Source organism: Hippocampus guttulatus, chromosome 1 (genome assembly GCF_054856545.1).
Source record: "Hippocampus guttulatus isolate MCC_2025c chromosome 1, RoL_Hgut_1.0, whole genome shotgun sequence".
Lineage (NCBI taxonomy): Eukaryota > Metazoa > Chordata > Actinopteri > Syngnathiformes > Syngnathidae > Hippocampus > Hippocampus guttulatus.
In genome coordinates this window covers 21634440-21653529 of record NC_141261.1, presented here as the reverse complement: position 1 = coordinate 21653529, position 19090 = coordinate 21634440, and the positions used below count along the sequence as shown (strand labels likewise).

The 19090-nt window shown below is 44.0% G+C and overlaps 2 protein-coding genes across 25 annotated transcripts in view; one reads left to right on the top strand and one right to left on the bottom strand.

The window, feature by feature from the left end:
- The window catches only part of unc80 (unc-80 homolog (C. elegans)), a 46496-nt gene extending 38433 nt beyond the window's left edge, over positions 1-8063 (top strand). For 9 of the 20 annotated variants that reach the window (XM_086119326.1, XM_086119252.1, XM_086119230.1 and 6 more), the window contains 9 exons: positions 63-228; positions 302-481; positions 568-715; positions 2900-2956; positions 3762-3843; positions 4316-4421; positions 4645-4735; positions 4896-5113; positions 6744-8063. In XM_086119326.1, the coding sequence (XP_085975452.1) occupies positions 63-228; positions 302-481; positions 568-715; positions 2900-2956; positions 3762-3843; positions 4316-4421; positions 4645-4735; positions 4896-5113; positions 6744-7159 (1464 nt within the window). In that variant the 3' untranslated portion in view covers positions 7160-8063. The remainder of the gene's footprint in view (positions 1-62; positions 229-301; positions 482-567; positions 716-2899; positions 2957-3761; positions 3844-4315; positions 4422-4644; positions 4736-4895; positions 5114-6743) is intronic. The other 11 variants (XM_086119336.1, XM_086119346.1, XM_086119261.1 and 8 more) reach the window with 6 other exon arrangements.
- A 158-nt stretch (positions 8064-8221) lies between these two features.
- nfkbiz (nuclear factor of kappa light polypeptide gene enhancer in B-cells inhibitor, zeta) lies at positions 8222-18688 on the bottom strand. 5 transcript variants are annotated; one of them, XR_015101776.1, is made up of 10 exons: positions 18591-18688; positions 18459-18514; positions 14440-14658; positions 13449-13554; positions 13186-13332; positions 11109-11172; positions 10838-11031; positions 10347-10516; positions 9076-9243; positions 8222-8879 (listed from the first exon to the last, which is right to left on the bottom strand). XR_015101776.1 is itself a non-coding variant. In XM_086119406.1 (10 exons), exons 1-10 carry the CDS (start codon positions 18618-18620, stop codon positions 8841-8843), a joined length of 1125 nt encoding a protein of 374 aa, XP_085975532.1. In that variant the 5' UTR covers positions 18621-18686; the 3' UTR covers positions 8222-8840. The 5 variants fall into 5 exon arrangements, 4 of the variants coding, with proteins under 4 accessions (XP_085975532.1, XP_085975539.1, XP_085975548.1 ...); XM_086119406.1 differs by having other exon boundaries at positions 10406-10516; positions 14440-14648; positions 18458-18514; positions 18591-18686; XM_086119413.1 differs by having other exon boundaries at positions 10406-10516; positions 13470-13554; positions 18591-18686.
- Positions 18689-19090: the final 402 nt, after the last annotated feature.

Genomic DNA, 19090 nt, shown 5'->3' with positions numbered 1-19090 from the left:
AGACTTCCTTCATTTGTTTCGAGCGCTCTCATGTGCTCACCCTCTTTCATCACTTTGTCTAGTTATTGACACAGCCAGCTGACTCTCAGGAGGAGATCACAGCACGTCACCATATCGCCGACCAGCTTGAGCGCCGCTTCATCCCGCGACCTCTGTGCAAGAGCTCGCTGTTTGCCGAATTCAACAATGAACTCAAGATCCTCAAGGAGGCTGTCCACAGCGGCTCTGGTCAGCATCCCTCACCGCAACAGTTTTCTGCGTATCCTCTGAGCGCGTTCTGAACAATGCGGTTTCCCTGTAGCGTACCAAGGCAAGACATCTATCAGCACAGTGGGCACCTCCACGTCGGCCTACCGCCTGAGTTTGGCCACAATGTCGCGCTCCAACACAGGCACTGGCACTGTTTGGGAACAGGACAGCCAGCCATCCCGCCAACCTTCCCAGGACACGCTCAGTCGCACTGATGAGGACGATGAAGAGAGTCAGCGACATATTGCGTTGCGTTGTTCTTTCACTTGTCTTACGACATGTTTGTATGACGTGACTTCTGGTGCTCTCTCCTTCCAGACGACTCTATCAGTATTCCCAGTGTCGTGAGCGAGCATGAGACGTTCTTGCCCAGGCTTATATCAGAGCGCCGATTCTCCAGCCATGCCACCAGCTCGGCCACTCTGCAACCAGAAGCCCCCCGCAGCACCATGCTGCCCAGTCACAGGTAAACAATTTAATATCTGTGGGAGAGGCCAAGTCAGTCACACACTTTCTATTTAACAATATTGTGTTTTTAAAAAAAAAAAAAGTTAAAACTAGAAGTACTGATTCAACCCCTGACACGTACTTAAGTAAAAATAAAGAAGTACTATGAAATGTACTTACGGTAATTACAAAGCAAAAATATATTTTTTTACTGTCAGTTATATACAAAGGGGGCTTTAAAAACAAAATAAAATAGTTCTTTCAGAGGTTTCATGCCCTCTTCCATATATTTACTCATGTTGGGTCACAAAAAATGCTTAATTTTTTTTTAATTAATTATTTATTTTTTAAGAATACATCACACTATTTTTTTCTCTAGACATGGATTTATTGAACAGCAGAATCTGGTCATTTTTAGTTTGACTCATTACAATACCTTTGCCACAAATCATTCTTTTAGCCATCAACATCAAACAATTCTCTAAAATAAGACCATAGATGGGGAATAATTGATATATTGAATAATTGATTGATATGAATCTGGTTCAGTCGTATCCGCTCCCTTGTTCACGTTGCTCCATGTTGCTGTTGTCCCTGTTTTGGATGCCCATGATGTCAATCCAGATCTCACCCGCAGTTGACTTAACCTCGATTGACTTCTTTTTTGGGTTACGTTGTCATCCAAAAAAAAAAAAGTAACATTTTCACCAAGGAGTAGAAAGGACGGCTATCAGTTTACAAATGTAGAGAGTAAAAGTAAAAAGTCGTTCGAAAAATCAATGCTCCAGGAAAGTACAGATTGCTTAAACAATATCAAGTCTTTGGACATGGGTACCCCACGAGGGTTGGGCATCGTTGGAATTTAGACAATTCCAATTCCGGTTCCTCGATTCCGAATGATTCTCAATTTCGATTTGTTTTTAAAAATAAATAAATAAATGAAGGCATGATTTAAATGAGGGCACTAACCAGTTAATTTGGGGAGATGAAATCATTTTGACCTTCTCTTGTTTTTTACATTTTATGAGCTTTTTACAGTTTATGGAATCCACTCGGAATTTCTCAAAGGCCTATTTTTAACCAGTATGTTAATATCGACCCTGTGAAATTGAACTGTTCACAATAGGGCTTCATTTTTTTACAGGCTAAAGAAAATCCAATATTGCAGCAGGTACTTAAATCATGCCACTGAACACCCATTTATGGGGTAACCTTGTGTTGTTTTTCTATAGACGATCAAAAAAACCTACGACACACACAAAAAATGCATTGAGGGAGTCGCAATAAAAATGTATCTCATCTAAAAAGTCTTTGAAAACATATGCCATACGTATCTGCATGTACATGTACTTTGTATATGCGGCGAATGCTAAGCTAAATATTAGCTGCCATTTGCATTTGTTGTTTTAGTTTCATTTTAACATTTTAACAACGTTGCCCAAGAGTTAGTTATTTTGCTGGATTTCTTATCCAATTCTGACCAGCGTGGTACCAGGCTGAGGGGTCGGAGCCGAAGTTCAGAGCTGAAGAAGAGAAAGGTCTCAGACGCCCCACACGCAGTCAACTCTTTTCAGTGAATCTGAAAGTGTTTTAACCTCCTTTGCATGATAGAGTTTTATGACGTGTCGCACTGAGGAGAAGAATGGTCATTTTTGTTCACTTTTGATCCCCGCTGAGCCACTCATTTCCTGCTTAGCTTTCGAAGGTGTGTATTGTTGCGTGCTACATTTCTTGTAGTTCTTCGTTCATGTTCGACAGCTTCCGACGCGGCCCCACACATGCGCAACGGCACCGACCGACCTTTGCCACCCTCCGGGTCCTTGATGAGCTGCCACGCGCCCGCTCGATTGGCTGGGATGGGGCTGTGCGCCGCACACACCCATGTTCCATTGACCCTTCTTTGTTCATGCTTCTTGAGCGCAGCTAACTAGAAATCAAAGTTTTGCGTCATTTTAAAACCTGAACGATTCTGGGAGAACCGGAATGTTCCGCTTGGTTATCGATGCCCAACCCTACTTGCCTCCATTGGCTTTGGCGTGTATGACAATGTGTTTTGTATCGACTTGGCAGCTGTTGGTAGGAACGTTTGAAAAGCCGCAGCTCTCCCTAGCCACCAGGAGGTGACGCGAGTGCTGATGGATGTGGACTTAACAGCGTAAATTCCCGCTCTCCCCTCCCACTCCGCCTCCCGCCCTTTTTACAGTGAACCCAATGTGCTAGATGAGTCCCAGGGCCTTCTGCAGGAGGGTAACCTCTCTAGGTACAGTGCCCCCCACCCTCTGTCTGTGTGTGTCCAGTGCATCTGTCCAACAGTGGGAGGGGCTTGGCCTCCAGACAGCCCTTCTCTATTGGCTGCCTCTCCGTTCGATCACTCATCCACATCCGGTCAAGTCACCTCGGCCTGTCACACTCCTCCCTCTCCTTACCTGTCCCTCCCCCCACCTCTCTCTCTCTCCCTTCGCTGTGGGTAAAATGTGAGTTTGTCTGTGTGCCCTTCCCCCGAGCTCCGCACTGACCCTCATCTTTTCAGCTCATCAGCTGCGCTATCCTAACCAGGCTTTCCCCGCCCAACTAAATACCAACATAACTTTGGGGGTCCTGTGATCCAGGTGTTCAGTTCCTTTTTCTGTTAGCCGTGGGTCTTTCTAGCCATCATCGGCGCCATGGTGTGTCACATTGTTTACATGTCTATCAGGCTTCTCGCTGATCAAATTGGCCGTCCAACTGTGGATACCAATCTGTCGGGGCAAGGGGGTGAGCTGTGGTAGCAACTGCAACGCATGTTGGCCCTTTTCTGTTCGGTAAGAAATTTGATTCGACTATATCCACCAGGTAGAAGTCCAAACACGGTTGCTATTCCAGCCCCCGCCCCCCAGCCCCTCCATCCCCTGTTGTGTATGAATCATAGCAAACTATGTGTGTCGTGTCGTGAGTGAGTAGAATAGTTGTTGTGGTCAGAGAGTTGGTGCAAAGGTGGCCGGCGCTGTTTTTATTTTATTTGTATTTTTCCTGCTCTTCTTACTCCTCCCTCAGTTCGATGTATGTGTATTTGCATTTGTTCCTAGGGTTGCCAGTGTACAGAGCGAGCCCGGTCAGCAAAACCTACTCATCCAGCCTCCGCTTGGGAGGAAGAGAGGCCTGAGACAGGTAAAGCGTTTTATGAATCTTTATGGAGATTCCACTGGTTGCTGTTGGTGATAGCAGAGGAGCAGAAGATTTTGATGTCAAAGCAATGTCGCGCCGAGGCGCAGCACAAGCCTCCCACTACGATCCAGCATTGTTGTTGTAAATGTTGGTTGTGTTCGTGCAAGGTCAGCCCACATCATCATCTCAGGAAATGTGTGTATTGGATTGAGTGAATTCAGAGCTACACGTAGCGGACAAATGTTGCAACTAGGACATCATTCTGCGCGACTCTGATGTTTCACAACATAAACTGTTTCATGAGAAATGAAGAAAATGTATCAGTGTTTCAAAACTCCAGCCAAGTAAGAGTATTTAGAAAAAGGCGATTGTCTTGACTGACCAATGAATCCTTCGGGGCCCTGGATGCCATTCTGATGTGATGCACAATTCAAGTTTTCTCTTCGATAAAGCCTTTTCCTTTTTCTTCTTGCAGCTGCGGCGCCCCCTGTTGTCCATTCCAAAAAATGAGCCCCGTGGTCGTTCTGGAGCTCGTCTCTCCACAACTCGAAGGAGCATCCAACCCAAAACCAAACCTCTGGGTAACAGCACCTGTCTTCAGAAGCACACGATGTACTGTATACAGTCGACTAATTAGCTCAAGTTATTGATCAAATTAGAACGGATGCACACAAAGATGTCATCGTGAGCTCACCCGTCTGCCCTTTCACACCCCGTGTCCGTTCCAGTGTTTGTTGTATCCCCGGACACCAAACTGACATTTCTCACTCTGTTCTGTCTCATGCCTTTTGTTTCAAAATAAAGAAACTTTATTGGACTGCGAAGGTGAGACGCGCCCCGTAACCTTTCCTCTCCACTGTGCAATGGCCCACCCCTCTGTCCGCAACCTCACCCAGTAGGGCGCTCTGCATGTCTGTCTTGCACCCCCTCCTACCCCCTCGCCTACCGCCCTTGCCTCCTTTAGTGGTGCTGGTGTTCTTGACACTTGAAGAGTTTCAAGATGTGCTGCGATGGCCTTGTCTTTGACGACGACAACATGCGCGTGTGTCCCTCAGCAGCTCAAGGAGACCAAAAGAGGTCGGTCACCTTTACGGAAACACAAAGGCAGCAAACGTGTGTGGGGGGCAGCACGCCTTTGAGCCCCAGCGGCGCAGATGTTCCGATCGAGGGCAGGAAGGCCAATCACGCCGTATCCAAGCCCCCCACACTGGAAGTGCCCTCCGCCTCATCAGCCACCGTCATTGCCGATCTGCACAGCCCTGCAAAAACACAGGTGCCAATCTCTGAATGTATGTCATTTTTGATGGGGATCGCAAACTTTGTGGGCCCAGGGGGAACTTTTTCCAAGGGCCTCCGATAATCTGAGCGTCAATTCGACATAACGACCAAGCTCACCGCTGAAATCCATGGCAGTTAGTGGGGTTTTTGTTGTTTTCTTTTGGGGGGCTTTTTCTTGTTTTTAACATTTCGACTCACTGTTCATGGCGTGTTTAGCAACTTCAAATTTAATCAAATTAACTCCAAATAGCTGATTTTCCACTGCTAACAACACGGCTATGAATAGACAGAGAGTGTGAGGGCACACATTTTTGCAAACACTTTAGGGGTGTTCACACGGCACACATTTGCTGCGGCGCTGCACCGATGTATTTTGTTGCGATATATTTTGCACCGCAGCAAATTGTGTGGAGCGTTCACACGTACAAAGCCGCTGAGCGTGTCTCCACCGGCACAGCGTCGGCGCAGCCCCACTTGCGTTCACATGGCAGTTTCTGCAGCGGAGCAAAACGACAGAAAACAAATGAGCTGTCGTGTTGGTTCTTTTTAAAACGTATACACAACTCAAGCGACTACTGGACAGGCACGTCCTTCTCCTTCTCGGTCTCCGTGCCGTCTCCTGCTCGAGAGTGACCGCCCCCGAAAACGCAAATCAACGATGACTTCAATGACACTCAGAAAAGCAAACACGTAATGCGCCAAACAGAAAATCAAGAGAGGAAATCACAAAATAAATTATATGGGGGGCGGGGGGTTGTGAACACACAACAAAGGAACAAACTACACAAACAACTCAGAGACAGTCCAGTCTCCTACAAAAGGAAAGATGTTACCAGCCAAATCTTGTGTCGTTATTAAACAAACACATGACGGAAGTCCGACAGAGCGCGAAAGCAACGCATTCTCGCCGTACGTAAACTCTTCACAAGCATTCGCTCTGGAGCAAATTTAACCCAGTTGCGTTCACACGTGCAAATTTACACCGGTGCTGCTTCGCTAACAAGCATTTGCTCCGGAGCAAATTTTTAAACCACCTCCCTGAGGTGGATCAAATTTGGTCCGGTGTAAGCTGTTTTCCGGGGCTACGCCGGAGCTAATTTGCACGTGTGAACGCTCTACTGGGGCAGCCCCGGCGTAGCACCGGACCAAATCTTGCCGTGTTAACACCCCTTTTGTTAATCTCTTCATCGGACAGCAAAAAAGTAATGACACTTTCCAATGTAAAGTAAGAAATGTCCAGCTTGAAAAACTGTCTCCACAAAATAGTTCAAGACTCAGCTATTCATTCTTGAATGACGGTGGCCACACAAATCTTCGACTTTTGGGCCATTAGAAAAAAAAGAGGTGTATGCGATTTTGTTGTTGTTTATACATTAAAAACTGTGTTATAGCAGACTGTTATTTCTACAGCACTGTTCCATGAAAAGATCAATTATTCACCAAAATTGTGAGGTGTATGCTCACTTGTGTGAACATTGTTTGTATTCAGTGATTTTTTTTTGAGCGCTCTTCAGTGTAGTTCCTTGGCACCAAGATGCCACAAGATGGCAGCAAGTCATTATTTTTATTAATGAGGCTCATTAGACCCCCCGCCCCCCACCCCCTCTGGTATTTATTCTCTGTAGGTTGCTCCTCCCATGACTACCAAGGAGAAACGAGAGCAGTGGGGCCTCCGCAGCAGCCTTTCCCCTCCCCCCTCCATCTCCCGCACCTCCACCCCAACACCCCCTCCCCATCCCTGCTTCCCTTTGTCCCGCACTTCCTCGCCTCTCCCCCCGCCACTCCCCGTGCTGGGCACAACACCGGCTCCTGGCCCGCCTCTGCCACTGCCCCTCCAGCCCACTCCATTTGTTCCTCCGCCAATAGCGCCCCGCATCCGAGAGAGTCCGGAGGACGTGGACACCGCCGCGCTCCTGCCGCAAAGCAACACGCTGCTGCAACTCAGCGAGGACGAGAGCACAGAAAACCCCCTCCTCGCCCCACTTCTGTCTGCACCGTCGCCTCGGCGCTCACCTCGCCGTCTGCCCCTTTCCCCCGTTGAGGTGGACTTGGATGAGTCACATGTGTAAAGTGGGTTCCATTTCTTGATCCTCGATTCTCAACACGTTATCACAAGCCACTTCGCACATTGCGCAGGTGAAGAACCGCACTTCTCAGACATTAAAGAAGAGCAAACGAATCCCACAGAGGGGTTGAGCGACCAGCAGAGGGACGAGAGAACAATGGGCACAACAACAGCCGCATCTTCGGCAGTAGTCGCCCCATGATGACAGCAGCAACTCTTTAAAGTTAAAAAAACATACAAGTAGAGAACACTGTGATCGTGACATTAAAGTTATATTCTATTCTATTCTCTAACTGAATGTATATTTTAGTCTAGCTATTGCTACTGCATTCACAAATTCTATCATTAAATATAATTAATAGAAACGATCAAATTGCGGGAAATAACTGTTAGGGTACGTTTAAAGAAAGAGGCTGTTGTATGCAACAGCGTGTTATTCTTCATTTATGATTAAATATATGCTACATATACAATTTTATTTTTGAAATATTTAAAAGTATTCTAATATTGAATATATGTCTGACAATATGTAATGTGTTCATTCTACTGTTGTCTGTTGCAATGCAGTAGTCTCTCGTTTATCATTTCACGCCTTAAGGGGAAAAAAACTGCCACTGTCTACATAGGGATAGACTAGATTATTTTCTGGAGTACAGTAAAATACCTCTGAAATATGAAATATTACAATGTGCCAACCAACCAATACATTGCTTGTCATCGTCTGCTTTCTTTCTGTAACCTCACAGGTTTATTGTCACAATTGTTCATGTGTTCTTGTTCTGATCTTTGAAGACCGAGCAATATTTGTGCCATTAATGTGTAAGTTTAATGTTTGTGAGACAAATATGAAACATAAATATAAAAATAATGACATGGCAAATGCCTCCTGTTCACTCCTTCGGGACTTGAACACTTTTCTATCGTGATTAGACTGGCAATGATTGAAAACATTGAAGCGGAAAGTGGTGAGGACATGAAGTTTAAAACAAAAACAAACAAAAAAAAGTAAATAAATATATGGAAGGCGAATGCACACTCTTTATTCCATGACTCTCAGTTGCCATTTAGAGTCCCCTTTATTATTACGGTATACCTGTATATATTATTGATGTTAAAATTCACAAGGAATTTGGTCATCTTAAGCAGTCCATTATACACATGCACGTATGGTACATAAGGTACCCAGTGCTGTATTTATATCCGCATAAAAAATAAGTACATTGTCAAAATGGATGGTTTGAGTCCCGATTCTGAGAAACATTTACTTATTTTACATTCAGGTGCTCCGAGAGTTATTTGATTAGTTGTGAATGCTCAATTTCATGCATTTAATTGAATTTTTTTTTAAAGTAAGAATCCCACACAAAAATGTTGTCAATGTGTACTCTTGGAATGAAGTTCTCCTTGTCCCTGAGTGGGTTTCCTCCGGGTACTCCGGTTTCCTCCCACATTCCAAATACATACACTCAAAATTGTCCCTAGGTGTGGATGGTTGTTCGACTGTTGGTGCCCCAAATGGATGGATGATGTGTATGTTTGCTCATTGAGTATTACATCAAAATGATTTGTTTCATTGAAACAACCACCATCTGCCTTTGCGAGGCAAATATTTACATGATAGACTGTCTGACTGACAGTGTTCTGTTCTGGAGTACTTTTAAGCATCAAGATGTTGGCCCCTGAGGATCTGATGCACCTGAAGAATTTAAAAAAAAAAAGAATTACATTCAGTCAGAATGAAATGAAAGCAAGGAGCAGAGCCTAGTTTGGGAATGACAAGGTCAGTACTGTATTTGATTCCAAACATGTCAGAAACTGGCTGGGAGTTTGACTTCAAATATGTGTTGTCACTTCTGCTGGGGCCTGTGCCTGAATAATTCTTTCAAGCTTACCGTCTCACCAATGGGTCCTCCTGGCGCCAGTTGCCAGGGGAGCTCGTTCTCCAAGTTTCTGGCCGTAGGGTCGGCTCCGCCTCTCATCAGCATCTTCAGCGCCTCCGGCTGAGCGGGATGGTTTTGCAAGGAGCTGGCCACGTGCAGGGCCGTGTTTTCACTGAAGCTCTGCAACAAAGCACAATGTGAGAGATCATTCACCCTTACTCTATCACACACACACACAATGTGACAGCATTTAGTCGATTTTCGTGAGAGCGTCTCGGTGTGTGTGTGCATGCGGGTCAGCAAAAGCATTTTCAGTAGTGTGTGCTTATGTTTTTTCCACACGGTTAGGGTTTGATAGTTAAGTTTCAAACTAGCGATGGGGTTTCAAAGAAGGGTTTTGAAGTGGGTCTAGGGGGCCCCGTAGTCGAGGGGTTAGCGCGTGGACTTGACAGTGCAGAGGTTCAATTCCGGCTCTGGCCTCCCTGTGTGGAGTCTGCATGTTCTCCCCGGGCCTGCGTGGGTTTTCTCCAGGTACCCCGGTTTCCTCCCACATTCCAAAAACATGCATGGCAGGCTGATTGAACACTCCAAATTGTCTTTAGGTGTGATTGTGAGCACGGATGGTTGTTCGTCTGTGTGTGCCCTGCGATTGGCTGGCAACCGGTTCAAGGGTGGCCCCCGCCTACTGCCCGAAGACGGCTGGGATAGGCTCCAGCACCTCCCGCGACCCTTGTGAGGATAAGCGAATCGGAAAATGAATTAATGAATGAAATGAAAGTAGGTCTAGGTTTTTGAAGTGTTTTCAAGGTTAGGTTTCAAAGTTAGATTAGGGGTTCAAATTAGGATTTTGAAGTGGGATTTAGAATTTCAGAGTAGGGTTTTAGAGTAGGATTAGGGTTTCAAAGAAGAATTTCAAAATACGGTTGAGGTTTCAAAGCAGGGTTTTAAAGTGGGGTTCGGGTTTCACACTATTGTGCCTGAGAGTGCATCATCTTCAACAAATGAAGATTCATGAAGCACTTTCAATAATGTTTGATTCTACTAGATGGTAGTCTTGGTTTAAAGTCTAGCCTTTATCTTTCAACCAAGACCGCCATCTTGGCAGTCAAAAATACCACGGGCGCTTCATGAAGCTTCATTTTCCCCAACACTAGTTGTGTGCATATGTGTGAAATTGTTTCAGTCATGATAGGGAGCGTTCAATGGTGTTTTTGGGCCCAAAAAAAATGCAGTTGTATCTCTGAGAGTATTTCAGTGGTAAGTGTGAGAGAGAATCTTGCCACCTCATCACACTATGTGGGGGGTGGGGGGCAGTCACTCTCTCATGTTGCTCTGATGTAACCTTGTGGTTGAGGCTGCTCAAGGCAGATGGCCACTTGAGGAAGACGCGCAACAGTTGACAATTGGCCTCTTCGGCTGCCATGTGCCAACACGTCAGTCCACTTTTTAAATCCTGCAGGAAGACAAATGACCTGTGTCGTGGTTTCAACTGGGCTGTGTGTTTCATGAACATGAGATCACAAAAGTGAGCACACCCCTCTCATTTTGGTCAGTGTTATCTTTTCATGGGATAGCACTGAATAAATGACACTCTGCTTGTATAACGCTTTGCATTTACTGTCCCTTCAAAACAACTCAGCGAATAATGCCAAAGTCACTGGCAACAAAAGTGAGTACGCCCCTCGGTGAAACTGTTCAAATTAGCCATTTTCCCTCCCGGAGTCAAGTGAGGGGTGCGCTCAAATTTGTGAGACGAGTAAGTGTGTTTGTGCACCTTCGTCCCACAGGAGGCGCCCATGTGCAACAGAGCCTTCACACATTTAACATAAACGTGTTTCCGTTGCAGCAGCTCCCTTTGCTGGTACTGGCACTGATGCTTGTCCAGGGTAGTATGAGTGTGAGCCAGTCTCCTCCACTCATTTTCAACCGCATTGTGAGACAACACTGCGACATGAAGTGGCGTTTGACCTCCAAGGGGAATAATGCTGTGTTTCAAGTGTGCCCTTGCGCTGTTATGGACAAATGGTGAAAACAAAAACACCTACCGTCAAAATTGAGCATTTCTGTGTCAATCATCTGTAAACATCCGGAGAAAGTCTTCCAGATTCTCTGTGGAGACACGGAGTAGCACATATGCAGACCTGTTTAGGCAACTTCTTCACTCTCCTGACTCTGGAACTACAGTGACAGCTGTTAAGGAATTGTTCCGCTAGAAGTAGTAGTAGAACATTGTTGAGGAATTTCACCTTGCTATGAGAACTATTGATACTAGTCTCTGTCCTGAACATCTGCTGAAGTACTTAAAACAAAGAACGTAAGATCCTATTTTCACTTGGTTAATTAACAGCCCCCCGAGGGTTTTCTTGCCTCCACCACCGCATAAAAGTCCCTGAATGCTGTCAAGTGCCTTCGAAGAGGAACCCTAATCTCAAGATCTGTGACCAGCAGCAGTGGTCTATACTTTGTCATCATATCAAGGTCGAACTTTGCTTGACCTTCTTTGTCTCTACTTTTTGCTTAGTTAGGTTTAATGGTTATGGTGTTATTCCTCTCTGCTAGTTGTGTTTGTTCAGACACTTGAGAGAAACAATGTAGAATGCTGTTAAAGGTATTTCCTGCTCGCTGTGTTTACAATCACCTTTAGTGCCCTCGAACCCCACCACTTTAGGGCCCCCCTGTGGGTCTTCTTCCACATTATAGAGAGATAAAAGAACCTGTGTCCAAGGAGGACCAAGAGCAATTTGACCGCTCACATTCCTCAACACAGCCCCAAATATGACTAAAAGCATTCTAAATCTGTTACAGCCTGCCCAAAGAAGCAAAGCATTTCCACTGCCCACACACAAGTCAGGCGAGTGTACCAGCGACTTATGGCACATTGCCTTCCATGTAAAGAATTTGTGCATCATGATTAATTTATTGCAGCTCCCTCTGGTGTGCATGACTTGGCCACCGGGTGGCAGTATAATATGGTCATGCAAGCACAAAGGAGGAAGAGCTGATTTATACAATACAATACATGCTGATTTATATAGCGCTTTCACAACAGCGGCAGCTGTAACAAAGCGCTTAACAATTATTAACTTGCAGGGGTTATATTTTAGATAAGAATAAAGAAAATATGTCAGTGTTGTTATATTGTCATTATATTGTGCTCTCCCCATTTTTCATAGAAAATGTATATGGAATCTTTTTTTTAAAGAATTTTATTATTATTTAAAAAAAATCTAAAGATCTAATACACATTTTCACAAAAATAAAACGGGGGTTTCTACATCCAGAAAAAAGCAAAATAAAGAAAACCAAAACAGTTTTTAAATATTGGGGGAAATGGCGCTGAGCCACAAGTATTCAGGGTTCCAATGTAGTAAAGGAAACATGTTTACAATTGCCCACCTTAAAAAAAAAAACTAAAACCTTTTTTTTTTCATTAATCAAGTAATTAAGGGGACAGTCAGATTAGGGCTGCTTGCAGCCCTTGGGCCAGCAGTTGTCCATTCGTGGCTTAAATGGTTATAACACTGCCACTGCCACTGCCACTATCAATGGTGTCTGGCAGCCTGGCAATGGCGTCTTCCATTATGAGTTAGCATTAAGCTAGCAGGGACATTCTTAAGGCAACGTTTTAGACTTGGTTAATATACAAAACATGAACTGGAAGTGGTATTATAACGCTTAGAGACCCTTTTTTCAACAATTGTTCACTATCTGCCAAACTGCTGCTTATTGCAAGTTAGACTTGAAGTTGAGTTCACCCATACAGTGTCCATATCTCAAATACTATACAGAATTCGCTGGCAAGACAAAGCAAGAAAATGACAGATCGCATTTGGAAAAACTCATCAGTCAGGTCACTCGTATACGTATCAATATCAAGACACAACTGTAATTGCTTTTAGATGCCACAAGATGGTGGCAAATCAATACATGAAGGTCTTCAACTAATTCAACATATGGCACTGTACTTCCTTAGTATCAAAATCCCAAAACATGGCACCAAAGTATGATTTTTATATTAGGCAACTCTTTGGGCCTGGTGAGGGTTTTTTTTGTGAATAAAAAAGTGTTTTCCTAGATCGGATGCATATCAAAACTAACTTTGCAAAATAGTCAACTCCTAACCTGTAAACAGAGGTAGAATCCTTTTTCAGCACACACATGTAGAGGCGAGCGGCCCCACGAGTCTCTGGTGTTGATGTCCGCGCCGTGCAGCAGCAGGTCGCCAACGATTAGGTGCTGATTGGCCGCCACCGCGACCTGAAGCGGCGTCTGGACACGCAAGGCCGAGACTCATTTGTTCATTTGTTCCAAGGGACTGCTCCATGCTTGCTGAATTGTAAAAAGACTTAATAGACACCCTGTAAACAAAGGGGGAGCTCCGATACCTGCCCATTGCACTCCTTCACCTCTAAAGTGCCATAATTGGCCATCTTGGAAGCGAGCATGTAAGCCAGAGCTCTTCGGCCTTGGGCCACAGCTATGTGAAGACATCTGTAAGAGAGATAAATGTGACAAGGTTGAGACATTCACAACCAATGAGGAGGTGTTTAACAACAAGTGTGTCATTTTCATAGAATTGGTCCCAATATTAACATTTATTCACAACAAATTGTGTATTTTTGTTTTTCTGTCTATATCAGTCACATATATCTTGGTCTGCTTGGTCAAAAGCAACCCGAATAGGGTGAATTAGCTACCCCAATGTTTCGCCAAAAGGGACTGAGCCAATGCTGAGTTATTTACACAGTGCACACTTGACTTGAGGATTTGACGCAGCTCACTGATGATTCAAAAACTAAATGAAAACTACTCATGCAGATCAGTTAAATGTACCAAGAAATGAGTTATCAATATAGCTGTGGTTTGAAATAATTCAAATTTTACTTGCAACCCTTTCTGACAACATGCAACTTTCACCTGCCAGCATCACCACTGAAAGGCACTCACATGGTTTGTTTGGCAGTCAGCAGTATTACCCACTGAGTCATCAAGCCACCACCAACACTTTGGAAGAATATTACGTCCATTTCAATTCAACTTCAGTACGTAACAAAAATTGCAAAAATGGCAAAAGAGGCCTCTGTGCCTTGAAGAGGCACAGGCATGTACAGACACTACAATACGTATTTTCTAAACATTTTATGTGTTAGTCAGGCGTCTTTGCTTTAATAAGTTTGTTACAAGCATCTGTGTGAGGGGGAGGGTGGTATAAATACAGTAGAAGGAAAGAGTTTGTACTGTATATATCTTTTATGACATTTATGTTTGGTGACGTTGCTGATATCAACTATGCGTCTTCACCCCCCCCCCCCCCCCCAAAAAAAAATAAAAATAAATAATAAAAATGACGTGTGGAAACATGTCCGTGATACTTACGTGTCGCCATCCCCATCTTGCAAGTTCAGCAACTCGGGAGGGACATCTTCATATCTACGTGATTCCTGTTCGATTTGCCACTGAAATAATGACAGCGTACACTCCGGAGCTGGGTGTGTCTCAGGATCAGGCGGGTACGCATAAGGAAGCATCTCAGGTGTACTTTCTGGGTTTTCAACCAGCAAGCGTTTCCTCTTCTGGAGGTGAGTCTCAGGCATCAAATTACAAACATGTTTGGAGAAATGTCATGAATCTCGCAACTTTGGTAAAAATGACACTTAAAATTAAATGTGATCATTATTGTTATTTAAGGTTCTAATTATCACCATGATGGTCTTTGTTGCCAAGAGTCACTTTCTCTGGATTAGATGTTTTATGTTTCGATGTACAGTCAACGCTCCTCGGGTTTTTATTTTGGTGCTTCCGGTTTCTAGCATTTCGAATTTGCATTACATATTTTATTAGGGCCCAAAGATATAGATTTTAAATGGCGGATTTAATATGCGGTTTAACATTTATATTTAGATTTAACGTTTAGGTGTACCTTTTAACATGTTGTCTTGTCCAGGTAAACCAAGACAACGAAAGTACTGTATTTATAAAAAATGATGAGATTTATTTAAGAAAGAAAAAGAAAAGGAAAAAAACATGGAGGGCCACCGTTTACGTATCTGTCAAGGGAACCTTCTCCCGCTCCGTGGGCTCTCATTTTATCTTGTTGGGAGATGGTGAAGGTCAGCGCAATCAGCATTTTGAGCAGCTACACAGAGTACAGACTGTAGTGCATGTGCAGGCAACTTTGCTTATCCGCAAAATAACTGGTCAGCATTCTATAATACGAACAGTTACTTCCATTGGCTGCCTTTCCAGCAGCTCCTATATTTTGTTGTTCTACTTCTTCCTTTCATAACTTTGCTGCTGTGAATCTGGAATTTCTCCATTGCGAGACTAATAAAGGTTTTCTTCTTCTTCTTCTTATTATTATTATTATTTAGCGCTGTTATATGTCAAATTCCCATTACAATGTGCATACAACTGCTTCTCTTGAAAAATATTGTTGTAAATATGAAGAAAGGGACTTAAAATTACCGGTAAGTTGATTGTCAAGTCAACAAGTCAAGTCAACAGTATTTATAGAGCACTTTCAAACAGCCATGGCTGCATACAAAGTGCTGTACATGGAGCAATTTAACATGCACAATAAACAGTAAGACAAATCGGTAATAAAGGCGGTAGAAAGCACCAAACAGTAAAAACAAGAACAAATCTAAGTCATGCTGAGTCGAATGCCAAAGAATACAAGTGAGTTTTGAGGAGGGTTTTGAAGATGGGCAGCGAGGAGGCTTGCCGAATGTTCAGTGGGAGGTCGTTCCAGAGAGAGGGACCAGCAACAGAAAAGGCTCGATCCCCTCTGAGCCTCAGTTTAGTTCTTGGTACTTCTAATAAAGTCTGGTCCACAGACCTGAGGCGCCGGGCAGGTGTGTAGGGGCGGATGAGCTCAGAGAGGTAAGGTGGCGCGAGATTATTCAGAGATTTGAAAACAAATAAAAGGATCTTGAAAATAACTCTAAAATGAACGGGGAGCCAGTGAAGGGATGCCAGAGTAGGAGTTATGTGCTCCCTCTTACGAGTACCAGTCAAGAGGCGAGCAGCGGCATTCTGGACCAGCTGAAGGCGCTTAATGGAGGACTGGCTGACTCCAAAGTAAAGGGCATTGCAGTAATCGAGCCGGGATGTGACAAAGGCATGAATTACTGTCTCAAAGTGTTCATGTGAGAGGAGAGGTTTTATTTTGGCCAGCTGTCTAAGGTGAAAGAAGCTGGATTTAACAACGGCACCAATTTGCCGATCGAGTTTGAAATCACTGTCCAGTTTAAGGCCCAAGTTTGAGACTGTTGACTTAAGATAAGGAGACAGGGGTCCCAAGTCTACAGGATGGAATGTACAAGAGCCACTGGGACCAAACAATATCACCTCTGTCTTCTTTTCATTGAATCTCAAGAAATTTTGTGCCATCCAGGTTTTGATTTCTTCCAGACAGGATAGGAGTGGTCTTAATGAGAAGGCGTCTTTCTTGCTCAGTGGGACATAGATCTGGCAGTCATCTGCATAGCAGTGGAAGGGAATACCATGTTTCCTTAAGATGGAACCCAATGGGAGCAGATACAGCGAGAACAGCAGAGGCCCCAGAATTGAGCCCTGTGGAACACCACATGATAGGGGAGCAGTGCGTGACTCAGAGCAGCCAAGGCTGACACAGAAGGTTCTGTCAGCTAAATAGGACCTAAACCACTCAAGAGCACTGCCGCCAATGCCCACCAAGTGCTGCAAACGAGTCAGCAGAATACTGTGATCCACGGTATCAAATGCTGCAGTTAAGTCCAATAAAACTAGACACACGTGGTCTCCAGAGTCATTTGCCAGGAGGATGTCATTAGAAACGCGTAACAGGGCTGACTCCGTGCTATGCATCGTCTTGAAACCTGACTGGAAGACCTCCAAGATGTTATGTTCATCCAAGAAAAATTTCAACTGCATGTGCACCACTTTTTCCAGAATTTTGGAAATGAAAGGCAGTTTGGAAATGGGCCTGAAACTTGACAGCACATCTGGATCAAGACCAGGTTTCTTGATCAAGGGTTGGACCACAGCATGTTTAAACTGTTGGGGAACTACACCAGAAGAGAGGCTGCTGTTGATGATATCCAAGACTGATGCGCCAACACTCGGGAGAACCTCCTGAAAGAAGTGCGGGGGAAGAGAGTCGCAAGGGGAGCCAGATGGCTTCGTCTGGCGAACTACATCCTCCAAAAGCGCCAAGGACACAGTTTCAAAAGAATTTAGCACAGCTGAACATGGAACATGGACAGAGGGGTCAGATGCGGTATTTGAGACCGGAGTCCTAGCTGTAGAGACCTTATCAATGAAGAACTGAAGGAATCTGTTGCACATCTCGGGTGAAGAATCCGAGCAAGTAGGCAGAGGGGGTTTGAGTACAGAATCTATCGTTTTAAATAGTGCGCGTGGGTTGTGACGGTTAGCTTGAATAAGGTCCGACAGATATTCTCTTTTGGCCTCTTTTACTGTGAGCTGGTAGTTACGACAGCAGTCTTTCCAAATTTGATAAGAGACATGCAATTTGTCATTTTTCCACTTGCGTTCGGCTTTGCGACACCCCTGCCTAGCTGCGCGGGTAATGTCGTTAAACCATGGCTCGGGTTTAGGTTTTCGGAGCACAGTTTTTGAAGGAGCCACCAAATCCAGGATGGCACGGCATGATGAGTTGAACCAAGAGGTGAGTCCCTCTGTGTTCGACGAGGGTACGCAAAGGTTATTAAAGGCATCAGAGAAACGACTAGCAGTGCGAGGGTTAAAAATTCGGCGTTTAAAACTAGGAGCGGCAGATTTCACAGCAGCATGCGATAAGACTACGTCAAATAAAACTGCCATGTGATCAGAAATCTCATTTTCAAGGACTTCCAGATTTGACACCGGTAGACCATAAGCAAGGACAAGGTCTAAAATATGACCTTGTTCATGTGTCGGGCTGCTCACATACTGCACGAAATTAAAAGAGTCGATAAGTCTTAAGAGGTCCTTTGCTAGCGTTTTTTCTGGACAGCACACATGGATATTAAAATCCCCCATTAGGAGGATATGATCATATCTCAGCCTGATTTCCGCAAGAAATTGTAGTTAAAGGTGACAAAACGTTGCCACTGGTTTTATGCTTGACAAATTGCACGTCACATCACGTCTTCTGAGGGAAACTATAATCACAATGTCACCCGCGAAAGCTCGTTTGACACACCTCTTCAAAGACACACACATAAGTGTTTCATGTGCAAATTATGCTTATTTCATGGCCACAAATTATAAATTCAAGTGCATGTTTCATTCCCCAAATTAGCAATTTGTGAACACATTATATCTATATCTATGGCAACAATAAGAAAAAACATATATGGGCTCCCTATGAAACATTTTAGGGTTGCATGATCAAATTGTAATGAAATACCTGACTGAGCTGGTTACTCATCTGCAGCTCTCTTGCAGTGATTAACCTGGATGATTCCTGACCAACCAAAACAAAAGTACATATAATCAATATAAACATAAGGCTCAAAATTGAGCATTTCTTCTTTGCCTACCTTTGCTGTCAAGCTGTCCCTTTTGTCCATTCTCGTCACAAGACGAGAAATGAGGAACTAACACCAAAGTGTGCCACACCAGACTACACTTCCTTGTTTGCCAGCCACTATTAAACGTGCAAGGGCCCAGACACATGACAGGGTTGGACCAAGTACTCTATTGTTTTCAAGGGCCAGATTTTATTTTATTTTGGGGTTTTAAAGTGACAGATGAGCCTGGTCAATTGGAGAGGACGTTAAAAAAAAGTTGATCTGTCTGTAAATTTAAATAATTCTTTAGCCATTATGAAAAAAAATCATGTTCATTCTTTAACTCATTCATTGCCAGCCATTTGAGAATTTTGACCAATCTTCGAAGACCAATAGAATATTGTGTACTGTGGGTATATAAACATGAAGGAACCGACCAAAAGGAATTTTAGACTCTGTTCTTTAAAAGAATTACTCAAATTATTATTATTTTTGTTGTAATTCACAGATCATATAAGCAAGTTGAATTG

Excerpts from the sequence above, each read along its gene's own strand:
- nfkbiz (XM_086119396.1), bottom strand. The coding sequence starts at position 18,620 with ATGGACAAAAGGGACAGCTTGACAGCAAAG. Across the intron at positions 18,515-18,590 it reads GGGACAGCTTGACAGCAAAG|GAATCATCCAGGTTAATCAC; the intron begins GTAGGCAAAGAA and ends TTGGTTGGTCAG. Across the intron at positions 13,555-14,439 it reads CAAGATGGGGATGGCGACAC|ATGTCTTCACATAGCTGTGG; the intron begins GTAAGTATCACG and ends TCTCTCTTACAG.